This window comes from Linderina pennispora (assembly GCF_002104995.1).
Source record: "Linderina pennispora strain ATCC 12442 chromosome Unknown DL89scaffold_4, whole genome shotgun sequence".
Classification (NCBI taxonomy): domain Eukaryota; kingdom Fungi; phylum Kickxellomycota; class Kickxellomycetes; order Kickxellales; family Kickxellaceae; genus Linderina; species Linderina pennispora.
The window spans coordinates 985,635-1,004,046 of NW_024468252.1; the positions used below are offsets into that span (position 1 = coordinate 985,635).

Consider the following 18,412-nt stretch of genomic DNA (forward strand, 5'->3'; position numbering starts at 1 on the left):
GATCTGCGAGGTTTTGCCTCCCCTGCCCACAGCAGCCGATTTTTTTCAGCTCGCTCTGCCCCTCGACGCAGACGCCGGTTAGGTGTGAAGAAAATATTGACAAAAAACCGGCCCCGGATAGACGACAAGTGCTGGCGGCGCTAGGCGAGGTGCAGAGTCCCTCCTTTCCCTCCGCTTGTCTTTAAATTTAACAGACTCGAAGAAACACAAGAATAAAATGGAAAACGACCAGGGTGTTCTCGTTGACCTTTACGTCCCGCGCAAGTGGTAAGAATCGCTAGCAAGCTCGAAATTAGCACGAGAGCTCGTTCTCGATTTGAACGTGCAACAGCACCAGCAGAAATCAGACACTAAATCAGACCACCTTCTCTTCCTTTCTCCTCCTTCCTCTATGGTTTGCTATTTGCACAACGCCCGCGATCTTGACGCTTGGCTGACGGTGTTCTCGGTGTGTTCTCGGCTGGAATAATCGCGATGTTTACTTGGGGCTGTGACCTGCGCATGTCATGCGGGAAACCATGGTTCCAAAACCAACGTGCAACGACGGCGACGTGCACTGGCATTGCGGATTGTGATCTGACGTGGGGCTGTGTACGTGCGGGGCTGTGCTGGTTACGGTGTCTGTAGCTCTGCCACTAACCGCCTGATCGCTGCCAAGGACCACGCCGCCGTCCAGATCAACATCGCCGATGTCGACCCCGAGACCGGTGTTAAGCTTGAGACCTTCAAGACCTACGCCATCTCCGGCTACGTCCGCGCCCACGCCGAGTCCGACGACTCCCTCAACCGTCTGGCCACCCAGGACGGCTACCTGAAGAACGTCTGGAACTACCAGAAGTAAATTCTCTTCCTGTTCTATTAGGTGTTCTGTGTTGAACGGATCTTTAAACCGGTTGTTTTTCAATTCCAGAGCTCCCCTGTTCGTGAAAGCACGACCCACCCCGTGTCTTGTTGGCTGCTGGCTACTCGATTCCCAAGAGGGCTGGATCCCGTCCAGCTCGTCTGCTGCTTTGCGCTCTGGCACATACTGTCTACGCATACTAGCGGCATTTGCTCGCGGGGTGTAGCAGCAAGCTGATGGTGTGTATCGGGGGGTTTATTTATGAAACGAGGAGAGACCACGCTCAAAACACTTGTTTAGTCAGCAATGAGTTCCTGGACGCGCCAGTCCTCGTAGCTCATGTCGGGCAGGTACCGGCGGATGACAAACGGGATCTTCTTTTCGCGGAGCTCCTTGAGCGCGATCTCGTACGGGTCGCTCTCGCCGTCAAGCTCAACCATGATGGGCGCGTTCATGCTGATCTGCAGGGCACGGGCGCCCAGAATGCGCGCGCGCTCGTACTTGGTCATGTATGGCGTGGTGATGCGCTCGTTGGCGGGTGTGGGCTCGACGTTGTCCTCGGGCAGGAAGATCTCAGTGCTCTCCTCGGGCTGCTGAGTGTCCATGTCGGGCTCGTCGTCGTTGTAGTCCTGGTTGTCCTCGTAGTAATCCTCCTCGTGGTCCGACATTGCGCTTTTGTTACAAAATGAAATAAGAAGGGGTGGGCAAGAGGCGAAAAATTGTGAATTGGAGCAAATTTGAGCGCGTATTGAAGAAAAAAATATTTTTTACGCTAGTGTATGGTTCAGGCGGTTCGGAGTCGTGATCGAGGGCGGCGGCTCGTCCATAACGCTGGGCAACATGCAGGCATGGCTTTGAACCGCACACATCTGGCCTGCGCTTTTTTGGGCCCACATCATGCACATCCCGCCACATACCTCAATGCAGAACAACAGCACCAGCACACAGCAGAGCCAGCACACGGACACAGCCATCAGCGAGATGGAGCGCAAGATCCGGTTTGCGCTGGAGACACTGTCGCAAATAAGCGTCTCGGTCAGCAACTACGAGTCGGCAGACGAGCAGGTGCTGCAGCAGCGGGTAGAGAACCTGGTGCGCAGCTACTCGGAGATGCACGCAATGAAGGAGTCGCTGGACGCCAACATCCCGATGGAGGTGCTGAATTTCATCGAGGACGGGCGCAACCCCGACGAGTTCACGCGCAACTTCACAGAGCGCGTGGCAGCTGAGAACCAGTTCACCAACGGCAAGATCTCGGCGCTGAGCAACTTCAAGCAGGAGTTCGAGGCTCAGCTCAAGGAATCCTTCCCCGAAGACGCAGCAAGCAGGCTGAACAAAACATGAGCCTGGGTGGCCGAGAATGGTTGGCGGTTTACGTGATCGAGGGGTCCAGTGGAGGGCAGGCAAGAGACGCTTGTCCTGATGGAAAAGTTTTTTTTTTTCTGGCTCCTTTGCCTTTCTAACGCAGCTCGCTTTCGTACATTTACATTGCAAGGCAAATAAAGACGGCTACAGCAGAAAACTGAACAGCGAAAAATGTCGGGCTCATTCTTTGGAGATGGCTTTGGGCAAGCGGACGACCCGATAGCGAGGGAGCGCGCGGCGTTCTTTGCGCAGGGCACTGGCGGCGACCTAGATGCGCGCCTGGAATCGCTGGCGCTCAACGACAATCTGGGCGACAGGCTTGAGGAGGATCTGGACGATGTCAATGACCAGACATTTGACGCCGACGTGGGCGACATTGCCGGCAAGGAGTTTGACTTTTACCAGAACACGCTGGCCAACCAGAGCAAAGGTGCCTGGCCACGCACCCATGGTGCCGTTCCCAGGAGCCAGCGCTCCACCCATGCAGACCCAGGCGCCGGTGGAGCCACGTGTGCGGCGCGGCCTGACGCTGGCGGAGCTCGAGTCGCAGATGGCGCAGCGGGCGACACCGGCACCGCAGGCCGCGCAGTCGCTGCTGAGGACGCTGACAGGCGGCGCCCGAGGTCGTGGCCCAGCGGAAGCAGGCAGAGAGAGGACCGCATGGCAGAGCTGGCGCGGTACGACAACATGATGACCAGGCATGACAAGGACTACATTGTCCGCATCCAGATCTCGCAGCTGCTGACTGACGACCCAGCCGCCTGACGACTTCTACTGCCACATGTACCAGCTGTCGCGTGGCGTGCGACTTGGCCCGCCCGACGCGCAGCAGAGCACCCGGCCGTCGCAGTCGCCTGCTACGCCAGCAACCCCCACCGGCGCGCCGCAGCCCGAGCAGCAGCCCGAGCCGCAGTCCGAGCCAGGCAGAGCCAGCAGTCGAGCCAGGCGGACAGCCCACCAGGCGTCCGACACCACTTCGCGCGGACGCACCGCAGCAACACGCAGAGCTCGATGGCTCGCATGCAGCAGCAGGTGCAGCGGATCGTGAACGAGGCGCGGCGGCGGCCCAAAGCGGCGCACGTGGCACCCGAGGGCGCCCTGGGCAAGATCTCGGTGATTTCGGCCCGCAACCCGAAGCAGGTGATCCAGGTTGCGCGCCAGCACGCCGGCAGCGTGTCTGCCCACGACCGGCAGCACTCGCCGCAGCCCGGCGATCTGGGCGGCATCTTTGCCGGCCTCGGCGACGCACGCAACCCTGCGATCGAGCGCCGCAAGACGCTGCGGTCCATCGAGAGCGTGTATAACGCTGTGCTGCGCATGGAGCAGCTGATGCGCGAGCAGGTGCGGACTGCCGGCCAATGCCGACCACCCGGCCGTACACACCTGGCTGGCGCAGTACAATGCCGCCAAGGACATTGCCTGGAACGAAATCGAGGCCGCCCAGCCCATCTCAAACACGTACCCGCACGCGCTCGTGCGTTTCCTGTCATTTGCCAAGGGCAAGCGCATTATCCCGCGCCTCGTCCACCACCTGAGCATCGACCAGGTGCTGGCGCTGACCACCACCATCATTGCGAACTTTGAATCCCTGGACGTCTGCCGCTTTGCTACCTACAATGCCGGTGCAGCCGCCGCCAAGCAGCGCGAGGAAACCGACCTGTTCATGCAGGCTGTCATGCCGCCTGCCCTGGCTTTCCTCGCCGACACCTCCTTGCAGATCGTCAACGGCCTGTTTGCGCTGTTCATGGAGCGCAACAATGTCGCCTGGGTGGCCCGTACAAAGCCTGCTCTCGGATTTCTGTCCATGTTCCTGGGCCGCACCGAGATGCTCAAGCAGACCATGCAGTTCCCGTCTGCAGACAGCCCCGAGCTGTACCAGGCCGCCGAGCTCTATAACCACCTGTTCCAGTCGCTGCGCGGTGGCTTTGTCGCCATTTTCCCTCCTGCGCAGCAGCAGATCGACCTCCATCAGCCTGCGATGGGTCTGATGGAGGACGTCCACGCCTGGCAGTTCCTCGCCACCCTTGCCATCAGTGCATCGGTCGACCAGCAGCATGTGCTGGTTGCTGAGGTCCGCGAGAAGGTGCTCGAGAAGGTCCAGCTTGCCAATAGCGGCAGGGTGCCGGTGGAGATTGCCGCGGCGCTGACTGCCAATGTCAACTTGTTCCTGAATGCCCTCGGCCTCGATGCCTCGCAAGTGGCCATGTAATGTGGAATAGCCGCTCTCCTCTGCACTTTTATGTAGCACCAACCTAAAAAAATCATAAACACTTTTATGCATTATGAGGATATCGATGACTGATTCAATGCAGGTCACGGCTGTGGATACTGTTCTAGCCGCAACCTGGGTGTTGTGTCAACCTTTTTATCATTAGTTATCGTCTACTATTACTGTTACCAGCGGCAGAGAATACCGCGCAGAGGGCTAGTTGCGGGAAGTTATAGCTCAGGGCTGTGCTTTTCAGTTACAATATCCAGCAATAGTGGTCATATGTTGGCTTTTTATTTATCAGCTCTCTTTCTGCACCAGCTGATAACTCGTAACAGTAGACGCACCACCAAGCGCGAGATTATTTTGGACAAGGCAACCTAGAATACTTTTGAGCATTGGGAATACAGACACAAAGGCATAAAGAAACAGCTAAGTCACGAATAAGAGGTAGTAGGATGGCGAAGCTATTTGGACGTCTTGAGAGGTGGCAACCGCACCTCAATAACTCTATAGTAGTTCGCATTGCCTTCGGGGAACGTCCTCATACCGTCAATGCCAGCGAGTCCTGGCACGACATTGCCAGCACGAGCGTCGGCAGCCACCGGTGATTGCGCTTTGGTCGAAGCCGCCTTTGTCTGCTGCCTGCGGCTGTGTCGTCGAGGACTGACTACTGGTGCCGGTGACAAGGCCGGCGCCGCTGGGTTTGACCGCAATATGAAGCACAATCGACTTTGAGTCTGGGTTCAGACACACAGCCTTGTGCAGACGCACAACGCTCAGCAGCACGCCCGTCTCCATGTGCCTGATCTCCAAGAACTTTGGGTTGACAGCGACCAAGTACGGATAGCGGAAGGTGACTAGCGTCGGACGCATCTCCCACCGCACAAACACATTCGGTCTTGACCGTCTACCAAAGTTGTCAATGAAGAAGGCAAATTCCTCGTAGCACAGCAAGAACTCTTTGCCGACCTTGCACACTGCCAGCGCCTGGCCACTGTCGAACTGCGCAATAAACGAAAAGTCATCGTCCAGTGCATCGGGGAGAGAGCGCAGAGAAGCACCCGTCTGCACATCGACAATCTCAAAGTTATTGGCGCCGACGATGCACAGTTTGCGACGCAAAAAGTGGACCTTTTTGGTCTTGCCTGGCAGACTGAAGTCGCTGATCAGGCGCAGGCTTGCGCGGCTACCTTGATAAACAACACGCAGCGTGCGGACAGCAGGTTCTGACGAGTCAGTCTGCTGGTCGTTGTTGCTGGAGGAGCTGGCGCGGCGGGCAGAAGTGGCCTGCGACATCGGCGGCTGCAGCCTCAGGAGCAGCGGCGCTATCGTTCATCGTACGGCTGGATGCACTTGAAATGCGATCGGCTGCCACGTGGCTTCATCAGTACAATCAGCGGCGTACCCACATATGTACCCACGTCAAAGAACCCGACCGACGATGCGATCTTGGTGCTCGGCACGCTGCCATTGCTGCTGGTAGACTTTTCGATCGCCGACAGCGAAAACACCAGCAGCGAGGTGTCGGACAGTGCCACAACCATGTTGTACTTTCTCAGCACATGGATCTTCGATATGGATGTCGCATGTGAGACCCGCACGAATTGACGTTGGCACGCCATAAATTCCCATGAACATACCGTCCTTGTTGCCAAACAGAATCATCTGGCAGCCTGTCGACGACAAAAACGGTGCTGAGCAGGTAGGTGCCCGCCCCGGCACAAAGTCGCGGTCCGACAGGATGCGCGTCTCCTGTATACGCCTCTACCAGCGTCTGCGGCACACACACTCTCCTGTGCACAGCTTCGATCCATGCGTCTCGGTCACTCACCGAGCTTGCCAGCAGCGTGCGGCACAGCGTGCGGCATGCAATATGTAGAAATGTCAACGGCGCCCGCCCGCTGGCTGTGGCACCAGCCTGTCCGTCCCTTCATACTTGAGGATGACGGCGTATGACGCATCAGCGCACTGCGGCCGGTCTGCAAGCCGAACACTTCGCGGATTCCCATGAGGGCGCCCGTCTCAGCAGCAGGCACAGTGGCATCGAGCATGGAGATCGGGATGATGCGCTCAGTCGGCAATGTACCGGGAGATACCCTTGGCGTGGGCCACTTTGCTTTCGGTGGCCATGATCAGCGAGTTGTCAAACAGGAACACCAGCACTTGGCCGCCCTCGGCAACGCTAAACACGCCTTCCTTGATCAGCCGCCGGGCCGGTGCGTCGAGGGCCAGGCTATCGCGGGCACTCTTTGACAGTTCAAGCCGCTGGCTGATCTGCCGGATGCGGATCGACTCAGCACCCTTGCCTGTGCGCAGGTCGATTTCGTCCAGTGCGCGCTTGACCTTGTCGACGACCTGCTTCAGGGCCGTGACGTCGGCAGTTTCCCCAGATCGCTTGATAATGGCGTTGATTAGGAGCGGATAGCGAGCAAACCGTGTGGCCGGCCGTCCAATGAAGCTCTGGATCGGCAGGCGCCTGGCTTCAGGCGATGTCTCGGCCTGTTTCAGAAGCTCAGCCATGGGTGGGCTGCGCAGTAGCTCGGCTTCGAGCTCGGCTTGCGAGATCGGCACGTGTACCGAATACTCAATGAAGTTCTTCAGGTGCTTGTTGGCCCACTCAAGGAAGATGTCACCGATCTGCTCGACCATGGGCGCCTGCGCCTGCCTCTCCGCCAGTCCGCGTGCAAAGCTCACGTGACTGTCGCTGATCAGGTCGCGGAAGTTGAAGAACAGCGTATCGATGAATTGCTCTGCGCGCTCCCTCTCCATCACGCTGCGGTCGGCCATCAGGGGCTGCACATAAATGGCGTCAATCAGCTCCATATCGCGCAGGTAGTCGTGCTCGGTCATAATTAGCTCGTGAATTGCCTCTTGCTGGTCGATCTTGGTCTGCTCAAGCTGCTGCAGCAGCTCCTGCGGGATGGTATCTCGCCACAGGTGCAGCTGCTTCCCAACGCTACCGTACATGTATCCGTCGTCGTCGACAGCAGGTGCTGGCACGGTCAACAGAGTCGCGTCCCGATCATGATCATGTCGTGGCCGATATGCGCCATAGTGAGAGCGGGCGACGGGGAGCTGCTGGAGCCCAGTGATGTGCGGTTCATGAAGAGCGGGAAGCCGACCGATGATGCACGTGTGTGCGTGTGCGTGGCAGATGTGGATGCGTCGGGGTTATATGGCTCGGGCGTTGTGTACTTGCGCATGGACTTGACGTGGCTCAGGCCGCTGGATGTGACTAGCGAGTAGTACTTGGATCCGCTGCCTGTGTTTGACAAACCCTGCTGTTTCTGCTGATCGTCAGCGTCTTCGCCCTACACTAGCAGCAAACGAAAACGACCCCAGGTCCTGCGCTACCGGACTGCCTAACCGCGATAATGGCGCTGACGGTGGACCACTGGCTGAAGTAGCTGACGGCGGACCACCCGAGGAAAACGTGCCTTGCGGGATGCTGAGCGGTGTCAATGCCTCATCATCGCGCTTTGCCAGATTTACATCAATGGCGTCACTGCTGGCCACACCTGACTGGACGTGTGCTCGATTCACTGACGTTATTGCTCATGATCGGGATGATCGGATATCCCACTGGGCTCGCGCGTCATTGCTGGTGATTGGTACACGGACGGGCTGCTTTCGCTAGCACCCTCGTCAGACGTTGGCCGGGTCGAAATCAGTGCCGCTGACTCGGAACCGCCATCCCGTAATGCCTGGAATGTAGCTGGCCGTGGCACTTGCTTTGCGCTCATCAATTAGGGCCTGGGACTGAGTCGTATGCAGCTGTGTAATCGCTGGCTGCCCTTGGCAGACTGTTTGTGTTATGTACAACGGGCAGATCAAATGACCTGGCCGGCGGCAGCTGGTTGGGCGCCTGGCGCGGCGTATTGAACTCATTCGCTATGGTAATATCTGATAGCCTGGGCGAGTTCTCCACCACTGCCAATGTGTCGCGGTCGTATGGGAGCGGAACCGAGGGACGTGCAGAGCTGTGACGGCCGACATCCTGCGACTCACGGAATGTTGTATCTGATGCCGCGTCGCTGTACTGGTCAAACAGGCTGGGTGCCGATGGGTAGTGGCGCGCAGAGCCCGAGAACCGGCGCGGGTTGTTGGCTTGGTCCATATTATACACAGCCCAGCCGGCGCCGTACCCGCACTGCATGCTTCGCCCATCCCTCGCTATCGTCATCGCTGGGAAGTTCGTCATCAAGGTCGCTGTCCATCGATGGCTTGCATTTGATCGACGAGTCGGGCGAATCCACAGGCATTGTGCGGCGACGTGGGTCGGCGGGATCGGCCAGCCGGACTGTGCGGCGGCTTGGGCGTCGATGGCACTGAAGCGCGCAAAACCTGTGAGCGCGAGCTCGACTGGCAGCTCTCGCTGATAAACGACCACGAGTTCAGCAGGCCCTCCAGATTGCCGTCGGGAATCTGCACGTTCTGCAACGATGACGAGCTGCCTGTGTTTCCCGAATGGCTCGACTCGCCGCTCTCCCGGACGCTTGGCGACAGGCACACGGTCGTTGGCGTCTGTGGCACAAACTCGCGCTTCGTTGTCTCGCTGGACGTCGCCCTGGTCACCAGCGTATCTGACGGCGAGTGCACGTGCGCTGCGACCGATTCGCTATGTGCTTCATCCTCCGATCCACTTGTATCGACCGGCGGCGGCAGCGGCATATTGCGGGCTATTGCGGGCGGGTTGTCTGTGGCATCGCGGGAAGACGGAATCAGCACGTTGATTGAGGCTGGAGTGACGCGGGTTGCAGCGGTTGGCCGCACTGTGACTGGCCGCACTGCCTTCAGCTGTGCGGGGATGGGCGTGCGCGTCCGGTCGGTGCTGTGGATGCTGTTCATTATGACATGCGCTTCAGACGTCAGCGTGTAGACTTCCTCGTTGCTGTCTACGACGCACATATCGCCAAGCCCACTCGACGGCCCCGAGACGTGCCGGTATAGGCTGCAGTCAATGAGCCGCGACGCCACATTGCAGGCAAGCTTGCGGTCCGGCAGCCCAAAGTGGCCCTTGATAATGTCCTATGGAGTCGAGATCTGTTGAGTACATGTTGCCCATTGGGCAGACGCCTCTCAGTGCCCAATGTGACGGTATGCAAGGGCATTGCTATTATTGGCATGAGCTGCATGATAATGCCGATCAATCACCACCAACCCTCTTCCTCTATAATCGGGGCGCGGCAGACACCAGGCATGCACAATAAAGGCATGAACACCTTATCCCGGTCGCGGCTGTAGGCATCAATCCATGACAGCAGGGCGCGAACAATAAGCCCGAGAATTTTCCCTCTCATCAATCGCCGGTGTCCCTGAGCCTCCCCCAGGCCACCATGGGTGTAGTGCGCGGGGGAGAGAAGGAGCGAGGAGACACCGGCCTGCGCGAGTGCGGGAAATTAAAAAAAACCCCCTGGGGTGTTTCTAAAACCCACAAATAAAACTGTGGAGAAGAGGCCACCCAGCCGAGTGGACGTGAAACTTACAACAATCTGTGTGCCTGTAAACACCGAATGGTACCGCTTCCCGTCCACGTCAAAGTCGCCGAGCTGCAGCTTGCGCAGGAACACCAGCTTGATCTCCTCGGCCGGCGACGCCAGCTTGCTCGCATCCGGGGTATCGTCAGACTTCTTCAGCCAGTTTACGAACGGCGATGTCTTGTGTCGCCGCCCGTGGCTGCCCGACTGAACCCTGGGCGATGGTGGTTGTGGTGCCATTAAGAGTATAAGGTATTCAAGCCGGAAACAAAAATAATATGTAATACTAATAGAAAACGAAAAACGAGAGAAAGGGGGAAAGAAGGTGTGCGAGACCTACTCGTGGGTGGGACGTGTCTGCTAACGAGGAGGGGGTGTAACAAAACCCGACAAGAGCCAAGCAAACAATCGGTGTCACAACAGTTTTTTTTTTCTTTGCTGCGTTCCCTAAACGACGTCTTCGTTCGCAGCCAAAAAAAAAACCAGTATGACAGCAAAGTAATCTTGACGCGGGAAAACAGAGTCCTCTTCCCAAGCACCAAGAAGAAACCTTTAGGACAGAGACAATTAGCTGGGTTCTACTGGGAAACAGTTAGGACTGATGGTAGAGGCACCGCGCAGTAGCAAGGGAAAAAAGAAACAAATTTCGCCTTGTCGAACCTCACCCTGCTTTGCATCCACGGGGCGGGGAGGGGGGTGTTCCTAGGCATTCGCCATCTGCAAGGCAGGAACTCTGCTGCATTTCCGAGATGCCGACCGCGACCCCCAAGAGCAGTATTTGCATTACAAGACCCGCTTGTGCCCAGAGCTGTCAGACACACTCTTTTGCGCCGGGTGTTGCATCATGCCCATTATCCCACACGGCTCGCCCTCGGAGCGCTCGCCAGTACCCAGATCTGCGGTTACACATTTGGAGCTCAAGACACCGGTTCCCTTGAAATAGTCCCAGTAGAAGAAAAAAACAAAGTCAGATGACCAAACAGGAAACAGTTCAGGATCTCTAGTCGACCGGCAGCTTTTCAAGCTTCCGGAATGATGGCCTTCCAGATCTCGATGCTCTTGCTGTAAAACTCCATGTGCGATGACGCCAGAGCCGCAAAGGCACGCTTGAAGTCGTGCTGCTTGACCAGCCCAAACACCTCGTACTCGCTGGCCACCAGCTCGTTGAAAGCCAGCGAGTCCTCGTTGCTGGTCTCGACGGCGGTCTGCAGCTCCTTGATGCGCTCAGTAAGGTTCTGGATCCGCTGCTGACGTGACACCTGCCGGATCGACGCCCCGCAGGTCACGCACCTTGCCGCGGATGAAGTTGGTCACCGCCGAGACGCCCACAGCTGACTGGTGGTTGGCCAGTCGATCGCGCTCTGCGGTCGTCTGCTGCAGGTACTCGCTCAGGTCCTCGAACTCGGCCTGCTTCTGGTCGCGCAGGCGCAGCATGTCCTTGTACGCCTCGCAGTACGCAATGTACTCCTCGATCTCGCCCAGGAACAGGTCCTCAGTCTGGTCTGCCAGCGTCTTCAGCGCCACGTGGTGCGCCTTGAGCGCGTTGCCTGACTCTACCAGCGCCAGCGTCATGCCCGTCTCAATGTCGCCCAGGTCAATGAACCCGGTGCCCAGCTCCTCGTACGTCTGGTGCAACTCTTGCTGGCGCTTGGTCACCCGCAAATACAGTTTCTGCGTGCGTGTCAGGTTGTCCTCAAGCCGTGCGATGCTGTCGCGCATCTCGATGAAGCGCTCGTCGCGCTTGCGCACTTTGCTGAATGTGTTGAGCAGCGTGTCGCCGATATTGTCCAGCACGCCGTTCTCGCTCTTTGGCTTCTGCTCGTATTCGGAGCTCCAGTCCTTGGCCTCCAGGAACACAGTCAGGTGCTTGCTGGTCCGCAGCATCGGGTGCAGCCCAATACGCTTCAGGAACCGCTCCAGCCCGTGCTGCCGCCGCAACACAAACTCTTCGCTGAATCGATCGCCGGTCAGATACTCTAACCGGTGCTTACCCGGCAGCGGCGGCACCACACACGACACAAACTCCTGCGTCAGCTGCTCGTGCAACCACGCAAAGTCCTGGAAGCGTCGCCGCAACGCATACCGCCGCATCTCTCGCGTCGCCTGGTTCGTGCGCACCGTCTTCACTAGGTATGTGATGAATGGGCTGCTTGTGCCCTCGCCCTCCTTGCGCGGGTCGGTGACTGTAATCTCTGTCTGCACATCTGTCATACTGTCGCCGTTGGTTACCGAGCTGCGTCTGTTGCTGGCATCACCTGAGACACCACTCCTATGCCCTGCTGCTGACGTCGATGCCTCCTATACAAATCACGCATGGTGTTAGTAGGAATACTGTGCCAAGCCCTTCATGCTGCATAGTGCATTATAGTGCTTCTTTTCAGTGCAAAGGCATCGCAAAACACTGAAAGACAGCCCTCTCTTTTCTTACCCCACTACTGAATGGTGGGTCGAACGACGCCCCTGCTGCTGCCCCCTGGCCAAACGAGCCATCGTGGAAGTCTGGAGGTACCCCAAAATCCTGCGATGCGGCGTCACCAGGAAATGGCGGTGCCTGTGTGCTGAGAGGGGGACTCGATGCTGCTGGGCCGCTCGCCGCCGTAGCCTGCTCGCCGTCGTCGCCAGCCCGGGTGTCCCAGACCACGCTGTTGTATTCAGACTCCTGCATTGCGTATTAAGGAGAGTAGGATTGCGAACTTCAAAATGCTGCGAATGAAAGAGGAAATAAAGTGGTGAAAATGGTAGCTTTTAGCAGCAGAATTCGGAGCCTGCCCACAGCCCGCATTTTTCAGCGGACGTCACACGCCCACGCTGAGGCAAAGAATGATCGCTCAATCAGCTGATCAGTAATCTGTCCCCTTCCTTCACTTTTTGGCGCTGATAATCATCGCAAACCATGCGTCGCAGACCAGCAACACCACTTTTGTCTCTCTCTACTGCCCCTTTTCACACAAGTATAGCACAAACGATGGCGCTACGCTTATGCTCGATCCCCATGCTTGGTGTGCGGATACCGCACTGGACCTCAGCACCGTTTCTGCGGCGCTACTCCTCCGCGGCACTCAAGGGCAGCGAGCTGGTGGGCAAAAGCAATCTGACGCCGCGTATCATCGAGAAGCTCAAGGTGCTAGAGCAGAAATTCGAAGATCTCACTGCACGTGTGGGGGGCGATACAAGCCAGTTTGGCCGTGGCGAACTCGACAAGCTCTCCAAGGATCTCAGCGATGTGGGTCTGATCGTGCTTCCATTCAAGAATCTGCAGCAGCTGTACGCCGAAGTGATCGATCTGCAAGACATGATCGAGAGCGACTCGGCAGAGCTGCGCAAGATGGCCCAGGAGGAGCGCCAGGAGGTCATACAGAGCATCACGCAGTGCGAGTCCGAGATCATTAAGGCTCTGCTGCCAAAGGACAAGGCGGAGAAGGCTGGTGCGATTCTGGAAATCCGTGCCGGCACTGGCGGCGACGAAGCATCGCTGTTCAGCGGCGACCTGCTGCGTATGTACGAGCGGTATGCGCAGGCCCGGCGATGGAAGTTTGGAATCCTGTCAAAGGTTGAGGATGGCGACAAGGTGAAGGAGGCAGTGGCCGAAGTGTCGGGTCGCGGTGTGTTTGGTGCCCTGCGGTTTGAGTCGGGCGTGCACCGCGTGCAGCGGGTGCCAGCGACCGAGAGCCAGGGCAGAATCCACACCAGCACGGTAACTGTGGCTGTCCTGCCGCAGGCAACCAAACGTCGAGATCGAGATCAACGAGAAGGACCTGCGCTTCGAGGCCTTCCGGGCGTCAGGCAAGGGTGGCCAGCACGTGAACACCACAGACAGTGCTGTGCGAATCACGCATATCCCGACTGGCATTGCCGTCGAGAACCAGCAGGAGCGGTCGCAGCTGCGCAACAAGGAGAAGGCGATGCAGATTCTGCGCGCAAGGCTGTATGAGCGCGAGCGCCAGAAGCTAGAGAACGAGCGCCGGGCTTCGCGCAACAAGCTTATTGGATCTGGCGACCGGTCGGAGAAGTGCAGGACGTACAACTACGCACAGAACCGCGTTACCGATCACCGCGTCAACTTTAGCCTCTATGATCTCGAGGGCGTCATGAGCGGCCAGTCGCTGCAGCACATCATTGACCAGCTCCGGATCCAGCACGATTTGGACGAGCTTGCCGACATGTAAAACCTTTTTATAATAATAGCTGCTATCTTTTACAGCTGTTGTAATACGCGTCTGGACGTACTGCGCTGCTGGGCGTATTTCGCGGGATGATGTCTCAGCCAGACAGACTATTCTCACTGCTACTGTCAGCAAAAGTGTGGAGAACTGCCGGCCATATTGTATCACACTGCAGACAGGCATTTGTCCTAAACCAATGCTCTGTTTATTGCAGCTGTGAAAGATCCGGAGAAGCATGTGCCCCACCACCACTATCACCACCGGCCAGATCCTCTTCGGTATATATTGCCGTGGCAATATCATCACGATATGCAGACAAACACGCCCAACACCACCCATCGCGCTCATTTCCATTTCTCCTCCTCACACTCTGCACACATACAGCTCGCGCAATGAAGTATCTTCTCTGTCTCGTCCCTGTCACAGTGCTCGGCGCCCTCGCCTCGGCCATGAACGTGCTGAACCTGGATCCCTCCGAGTACGATATTCGCGAGGTCCCCAAGAACCTGAAAGATCTGGCCGAGCACAACGAAGGCAGTCTCTCGGTAACCCGGCGTATCACGTCCGTGCGCCCCGGCGACATGATGCAGGTGACCTTTGATATCCCGACCGATAAGCGCAACACGCCAAACTTTTCGTCCCTGATCGCTGCTGTCTACAATCCCAGCGATGGATCTCTGGTGCATGTCCTAGGCAAGACCCTGGCTACCCAGGTGCAGGGGCTGAAGGACGCAGAGTTCATGGGCGGATCGGGTCTCAACCTGCATATTCCGGTCCGCGGACTTGGCGAGGTGCAAAAGTTCTCCATGTTCAAGCTGGCACTGATTGCTCCTGAGAACGAGTCGACCGGCCAGTGGAAGACGTACTCGGCAGACACCATGTTGTTTGCCTACGACGGCGGCCATTAGATCCCACCTTGACATGCACCATATGGCATTCTACATTTTCAAAACACTTTTCCTCAATAGACGATATACAGTTTCTGCCATGTCCCTGACGCTGCTCTACACGCGCCCCTCCCATGTCGCAAAGATACATTTATTCTTTTCTAATCTTTTACTCTTCTACTTGCTGACAGGCTCCGCCGAGCGGTGCAGCTTCGGGTACAGCGGACGCGGCGGCAGCAGACCCGCGCGCTCCAGCAGGAATCGCACGCCATCCGTCGGCTGTGCACCCACGCCGAGCCAGTATTTTGTGCGCGCAAAGTCCAGGTTCACGTGCTTGGCGCCCTCCTTCTGGTCCGGGTGCGGGCTGTATGTGCCCAGCCGCTCCAGGGGCTTGCCGTCGCGCCGCGTGCGCGCATTGATTGCGACAATGTGGAAAATGGGCTGGTTCCGGAGTCCATGCCGGGCAAAGCGAATGCGAACTGCCATTGTTAACTTGTCCTTGCAAACGCCTGGGCAGTGATTATGAAAGCGAAACGGAAGAAATTGAGAGGCAAAGAATAAAAGAAAAGGCGCAATGGCAAGCTGGCTGGTGGATCGAAAACTGCAAAAAAGATAGGCTCGCAATGGCGCCCAGAGGCAGTCTGATTACCGATCAGCTGATCCGGAGATCATACCCATACAACATGCAGCGCGGCATTTGCAAACATCAACACACAGGATGATGCGCGTCCTCAGCAAAAATCCGGCAGCTTCAACCATTTTCGACACATAATCACACACAACGCGGAGTGAGCAGCAACCACATAGACATATACATAACGGAAGCACCTGGGTGATCATTCGATATACAATGTTTTTCCACAAGGAGCTCAACCACACAATCACCCTGCACCCGTCGTTCCTCGGCCCGCAGCTGAAGACGTTTGTCACAGACAAGCTGTACCGTGATGTCGAAGGCACATGCACTGGGCGGTACGGCTACATTGTAGCGGTGATTGCCATCCTGGATATCAACATGGGCAAGATCCTGCCTGGCACCGGCTCGGCTGAATTCGACGTTCAGTACTCTGCGATCGTGTTTAAACCGTTCAAGAATGAGGTTGTCGATGCAGTGGTCAGTACAGTCAACAAGATGGGATTTTTCGCTGACGTTGGGCCCTTGCAGGTGTTTGTTTCGCAGCATCTGATTCCAGCCGATATGGAGTTTGACCCGAACGGCAATCCGCCATCATATCACTCAGAGGAGCAAAAGGTTGAGAAGGGCACGTTGGTGCGGATCAAGATTGTCGGCACACGTATTGATGCCACAGAGATCTTTGCTATTGGCACTATTAAGGAGGACTACCTTGGTGTCATCGAGTAGCCAAAAATGGAAATATCCTACCAATATACGAGTACCTTCTAACGCCTCTATGATGTGCTTTAGTTGCGTCGACGAATATTAATGAATAATGCAGATATTGATCTACTACGATATGCCAAGCATCATTTAAATATGGTGTCAACGGGTATCCCCATGGAATTTACCCTCGTCCGAACCACGGTGGCTGAGTATAGGCAGTTGGATTCCCAGAACAGCTTGGGGCGCCATCAGGGCTTGCAGATGATAGTAGTAAATGCACGGTGATATCATACAGAGTATTTTAATTACACCATAACAATTTATTCATGCAGATACATGAACAGCCATTGACACGCTACATAGAATGCTGATTCGTAAGCAGATCAATGAGGTATACTCTAATTATGAAGGTTCCATTTCTTGAACCTGCACTCATGGTCAGCTATGATCCTTCTGACACCTCATTAGTTGGCAAGAGTGCACTATGAAACATACATGCTGCTGATATCTTCAACAGGGATTTCTGTTTCTACATGCTCAGCTACGCTATAAACCTCCTATGACTGTATCCCACCTGTGTTAATGGGGAGTTTCTGCTATTTCCATTATTGAGAGGACAGGGGTAGACAACAGAACCAACTACAGCGTTCAGCGCTTGTAAAACAGGGACCCGGTGGTTGGCAGGCACCGCTCCTGTCAGCTGAGTGTTGGCGACAAAGCGGCTGGCAAGAGGGAATGGCAGCCACTTCATGTGAATGTCTCCTGTTCCGGGCAACACTTTGTCCTGGGTGCTTGCCGTCACAAAGCCAGGTGCGAAGAATAAGCGAAGAGACGGAAGTTTCGCTGTTGGCACCTGGCTTATGTATGCCTCTGGGCCTCAGCTTGTCTTCGGCATTCACGATTGCTGCATTTCCTATTGCGGTGCTTCACATGGCATCCCAAATATTCACTCACCACCCTCCTTTCAAAAGCCAGCCTGCGATCGCTGTGGTGGAGGACAATTGCGCTTTGTGCAGGAGAGAGCGGAAATCCGCCTCCAGCTGTCTACATCCCAGCCGTCCTTGCTTCAGCAGCTACTTCTTGTGCCAACAATAGGCCGGTGCAGAGCGGGAATCGTCGCTCTGTTGTCCCCTTTGACATCTGCCTATCTTCAATTTATCGACCGCCCTTGCGTTGCTCAACCAGAACAATGGCAGAGATTGGCGACACCGCAACACTGTCGGCTACAGAGAGTTGGCGTGAAAGAGTGTAGACGCAGGATTGGCCGATGCTAAATGAACTAGCTGAAAATGCGCACAGGCACGCTTCAGGGCTGCCACCACCCCTCCAAAGGTGTGTTCCATGGCACCTGAGCGGGCAGTCCTGCCTGAGCGAGCAAGGTGCCCAGTGCAAATCACAGTTCTATTTTCATATTAAGCATTCTAACATGTACTAGGCGTGCAACATCCAGCTCATATCGGAACTGCACCACACCTGCTGGAGCAGGTACTACCCCGCTGCCGACTCTGGGCTATGGAGGTGCTTAGTTCGTATCTTTGAAACTAAAATTTGCCATAGCTGTGCTCCCTGTTGCCAGGCTCATTTCTGCTTTTAGCCAAGTGCCAGTGTGTCGGAAAATGAAGGCTCCCTTGCCATCCTTTCCATCCAGCGCTCCACAAGAACACACAATGCCCGCTGCATATCTGCTGCAGTGAACACATGCACCGTCCACTTTTGTGAAGCAAAACAGGTCCTCCAGCGCAGGTACCAGCTGTTCACAGTTGGGAAATTAGAGTGTGGGGTGTGCTGAGCCGCTCGGTGCTCGACACAAGGTGACGAAAGATTTGGTGTTAATATGCACTGTTGGCCAACCATTTGCAGTTGTCAGAAATGGAAATGGGCGGTGCCAAGCAGGTTTTCAGCTACGGAATGTCAGAAAGCATCGCCAAGAGTGGTGTGTTGTTCCTTTGTTCATGTGGCCTACTCCCTGTCTTCCCAAAGCCAGAGGGCATCCGCTCTCTATTCTGGCTTGCTGGGTGCCTGCTGACACAAAACCCAGCCATCTTTGCTCGATTTCTTCTAGCAAGTTTATGTGGGGCACCAGGTCACGCCTGCTCGGATATGCATTCTTTTCTCCATCCACTTG

At 56.3% G+C, this 18,412-nt stretch overlaps 12 protein-coding genes across 12 annotated transcripts; 8 read left to right on the forward strand and 4 right to left on the reverse strand.

Annotated features, from left to right (window-relative positions):
• Window positions 1–216: 216 nt before the first annotated feature.
• DL89DRAFT_245225 (ribosomal protein S21e) lies at window positions 217–841 on the forward strand (the record flags this gene model as incomplete). Its single annotated transcript, XM_040885087.1, has 2 exons — window positions 217–267; window positions 628–841. Coding segments are annotated over 2 exons (265 nt in total), but the record flags the coding sequence as incomplete, so codon positions are not given.
• Window positions 842–1,137: 296 nt separating this feature from the next.
• DL89DRAFT_222067 (RNA polymerase Rpb6) lies at window positions 1,138–1,446 on the reverse strand (the record flags this gene model as incomplete). Its single annotated transcript, XM_040884564.1, has 1 exon — window positions 1,138–1,446. One exon carries the CDS (start codon window positions 1,444–1,446, stop codon window positions 1,138–1,140), a length of 309 nt encoding a protein of 102 aa, XP_040745018.1.
• Window positions 1,447–1,762: 316 nt separating this feature from the next.
• Window positions 1,763–2,185, forward strand: DL89DRAFT_221992 (uncharacterized protein; the record flags this gene model as incomplete). Its single annotated transcript, XM_040884557.1, has 1 exon — window positions 1,763–2,185. The coding sequence occupies one exon, from the start codon at window positions 1,763–1,765 to the stop codon at window positions 2,183–2,185; it is 423 nt and encodes a 140-aa protein (XP_040745019.1).
• An 88-nt stretch (window positions 2,186–2,273) lies between these two features.
• On the forward strand, window positions 2,274–2,937 carry DL89DRAFT_127532 (uncharacterized protein). The gene has a single exon (XM_040883281.1). The coding sequence runs from the start codon at window positions 2,478–2,480 to the stop codon at window positions 2,895–2,897; it is 420 nt and encodes a 139-aa protein (XP_040745020.1). The 5' UTR covers window positions 2,274–2,477; the 3' UTR covers window positions 2,898–2,937.
• Window positions 2,938–3,226: 289 nt separating this feature from the next.
• On the forward strand, window positions 3,227–4,415 carry DL89DRAFT_221914 (uncharacterized protein; the record flags this gene model as incomplete). The annotated part of the gene is given in 2 exon segments (XM_040884547.1): window positions 3,227–3,601; window positions 3,618–4,415. The coding sequence occupies 2 exon segments, from the start codon at window positions 3,227–3,229 to the stop codon at window positions 4,413–4,415; spliced, it is 1,173 nt and encodes a 390-aa protein (XP_040745021.1).
• Window positions 4,416–4,637: 222 nt separating this feature from the next.
• On the reverse strand, window positions 4,638–10,203 carry DL89DRAFT_266520 (uncharacterized protein). Its single transcript, XM_040887105.1, is given in 14 exon segments — window positions 4,638–5,060; window positions 5,083–5,682; window positions 5,760–6,062; window positions 6,206–6,323; window positions 6,355–6,487; window positions 6,531–7,374; window positions 7,488–7,729; window positions 7,773–7,940; window positions 7,966–8,005; window positions 8,034–8,149; window positions 8,179–8,525; window positions 8,545–8,603; window positions 8,692–9,446; window positions 9,905–10,203. The coding sequence occupies 14 exon segments, from the start codon at window positions 10,133–10,135 to the stop codon at window positions 4,883–4,885; spliced, it is 4,134 nt and encodes a 1,377-aa protein (XP_040745022.1). The 5' UTR covers window positions 10,136–10,203; the 3' UTR covers window positions 4,638–4,882.
• A 711-nt stretch (window positions 10,204–10,914) lies between these two features.
• On the reverse strand, window positions 10,915–12,638 carry DL89DRAFT_277916 (uncharacterized protein; the record flags this gene model as incomplete). Its single annotated transcript, XM_040889477.1, has 3 exons — window positions 12,324–12,638; window positions 11,186–12,193; window positions 10,915–11,154 (listed from the first exon to the last, which is right to left on the reverse strand). The coding sequence occupies exons 1-3, from the start codon at window positions 12,558–12,560 to the stop codon at window positions 10,915–10,917; spliced, it is 1,485 nt and encodes a 494-aa protein (XP_040745023.1). The 5' UTR covers window positions 12,561–12,638.
• Window positions 12,639–12,771: 133 nt separating this feature from the next.
• On the forward strand, window positions 12,772–14,146 carry DL89DRAFT_266522 (peptide chain release factor 1). The gene is made up of 2 exons (XM_040887106.1): window positions 12,772–13,589; window positions 13,630–14,146. The coding sequence occupies exons 1-2, from the start codon at window positions 12,861–12,863 to the stop codon at window positions 14,059–14,061; spliced, it is 1,161 nt and encodes a 386-aa protein (XP_040745024.1). The 5' UTR covers window positions 12,772–12,860; the 3' UTR covers window positions 14,062–14,146.
• A 281-nt stretch (window positions 14,147–14,427) lies between these two features.
• On the forward strand, window positions 14,428–15,040 carry DL89DRAFT_266523 (uncharacterized protein). The gene has a single exon (XM_040887107.1). The coding sequence runs from the start codon at window positions 14,451–14,453 to the stop codon at window positions 14,964–14,966; it is 516 nt and encodes a 171-aa protein (XP_040745025.1). The 5' UTR covers window positions 14,428–14,450; the 3' UTR covers window positions 14,967–15,040.
• Window positions 15,041–15,055: 15 nt separating this feature from the next.
• On the reverse strand, window positions 15,056–15,514 carry DL89DRAFT_266524 (ribosomal protein S16). Its single transcript, XM_040887108.1, has one exon. It carries the CDS (start codon window positions 15,429–15,431, stop codon window positions 15,123–15,125), a length of 309 nt encoding a protein of 102 aa, XP_040745026.1. The 5' UTR covers window positions 15,432–15,514; the 3' UTR covers window positions 15,056–15,122.
• Window positions 15,515–15,693: 179 nt separating this feature from the next.
• DL89DRAFT_266525 (DNA-directed RNA polymerase II subunit) lies at window positions 15,694–16,539 on the forward strand. Its single transcript, XM_040887109.1, has one exon. It carries the CDS (start codon window positions 15,796–15,798, stop codon window positions 16,306–16,308), a length of 513 nt encoding a protein of 170 aa, XP_040745027.1. The 5' UTR covers window positions 15,694–15,795; the 3' UTR covers window positions 16,309–16,539.
• Window positions 16,540–17,711: 1,172 nt separating this feature from the next.
• DL89DRAFT_266527 (uncharacterized protein) lies at window positions 17,712–18,359 on the forward strand (the record flags this gene model as incomplete). The annotated part of the gene is made up of 1 exon (XM_040887110.1): window positions 17,712–18,359. A coding segment is annotated over exon 1 (193 nt), but the record flags the coding sequence as incomplete, so codon positions are not given.
• Window positions 18,360–18,412: the final 53 nt, after the last annotated feature.

Bases quoted from the DNA above. Each gene is read 5' to 3' on its own strand.
- DL89DRAFT_127532 (XM_040883281.1), top strand. From the start codon at position 2,478: ATGCGCGCCTGGAATCGCTGGCGCTCAACGACAATCTGGGCGACAGGC.
- DL89DRAFT_266520 (XM_040887105.1), bottom strand. From the start codon at position 10,135: ATGGCACCACAACCACCATCGCCCAGGGTTCAGTCGGGCAGCCACGGG. The intron at 9,447-9,904 runs GTAAGTTTCACG...TCGACTCCATAG, and splicing joins TTACAGGCACACAGATTGTT to GACATTATCAAGGGCCACTT. The intron at 7,730-7,772 runs GTAGCGCAGGAC...CTGCTAGTGTAG, and splicing joins TATCGCGGTTAGGCAGTCCG to GGCGAAGACGCTGACGATCA.
- DL89DRAFT_266522 (XM_040887106.1), top strand. From the start codon at position 12,861: ATGGCGCTACGCTTATGCTCGATCCCCATGCTTGGTGTGCGGATACCG. The intron at 13,590-13,629 runs GTAACTGTGGCT...CCAAACGTCGAG, and splicing joins GCAGAATCCACACCAGCACG to ATCGAGATCAACGAGAAGGA.
- DL89DRAFT_266523 (XM_040887107.1), top strand. From the start codon at position 14,451: ATGAAGTATCTTCTCTGTCTCGTCCCTGTCACAGTGCTCGGCGCCCTC.
- DL89DRAFT_266524 (XM_040887108.1), bottom strand. From the start codon at position 15,431: ATGGCAGTTCGCATTCGCTTTGCCCGGCATGGACTCCGGAACCAGCCC.
- DL89DRAFT_266525 (XM_040887109.1), top strand. From the start codon at position 15,796: ATGTTTTTCCACAAGGAGCTCAACCACACAATCACCCTGCACCCGTCG.